Here is a 677-nt window from a genome sequence, read left to right as displayed (position 1 = left end):
CTCCCCGCCGTCCCGTGGGGGCTCCGTGAGCTGCCGGGACCCTGGCGCCCGTGCACCAGTGACAGGGGCACTGTGACCCGGAGGCAGGGCTCGGGCCGGCCAGGATGGGGGCCCTCTCCTGGGCGTGCCGGGCCAGGCGCCAGGCGGCTCTCTGCTCTGCAGCAGGAGAACGTGATCCAGACCATGGAGCTCCGCAGTCACTTCTCGCTGTACTGCCTGCACCAGGAGACGCAGCTGGTGCACGTGTACCTGCCGCTCACCTCCCACATCCTCGGGGCCTTCGTCAACTCCCAGATCCAAGGGCACAAGGAGGTGGGTCCCCCACAGCCGCCCGTCCGGGCCGGTGGGCGCCTGCCTTCCTGAAGCAGCAGCCCAGCTGACCTTGACGAGTGACCTGGGTGGGCGGGCGGGCAGGGCACCGGGACTTGACACCGCTCTTGCCGGACTCTCCGGTCTCCTGGTAGCCGGGGAGACCCGTGAGGCTGTCCTCGAAGTTGCAGGGACGGGGCGCAGGGCTGGGCACGTGGGGCGCAGGGGAAGGGGTCCCTGGCCTCAGGAGGAGCTCCAGGGAAGGTCAGAGGCGGAGGGCACAGAAGCTGGGATGAGAGCAGAGGTGGAGTGTCGCTCTGAGGGGTGGGATGGGCTCCACCAGCTTCCTGTGGAGGGTCTGCTGGGCC

At 69.9% G+C, this 677-nt stretch overlaps 1 protein-coding gene across 1 annotated transcript in view; it reads left to right on the top strand.

The window, feature by feature from the left end:
• Positions 1 to 677, top strand: part of SNX8 (sorting nexin 8) — a 33,326-nt gene that overhangs the window by 29,998 nt on the left and 2,651 nt on the right. Inside the window, exon 9 of the mRNA XM_010832660.1 lies at positions 6 to 312. Coding sequence (XP_010830962.1) covers positions 6 to 312 — 307 coding nt within the window. The remainder of the gene's footprint in view (positions 1 to 5; positions 313 to 677) is intronic.

This window comes from Bison bison, unplaced genomic scaffold, assembly GCF_000754665.1.
Source record: "Bison bison bison isolate TAMUID 2011002044 unplaced genomic scaffold, Bison_UMD1.0 scf7180017862013, whole genome shotgun sequence".
Classification (NCBI taxonomy): Eukaryota; Metazoa; Chordata; class Mammalia; order Artiodactyla; family Bovidae; genus Bison; species Bison bison.
This window is presented reverse-complemented; position numbering and strand designations above follow the sequence as displayed.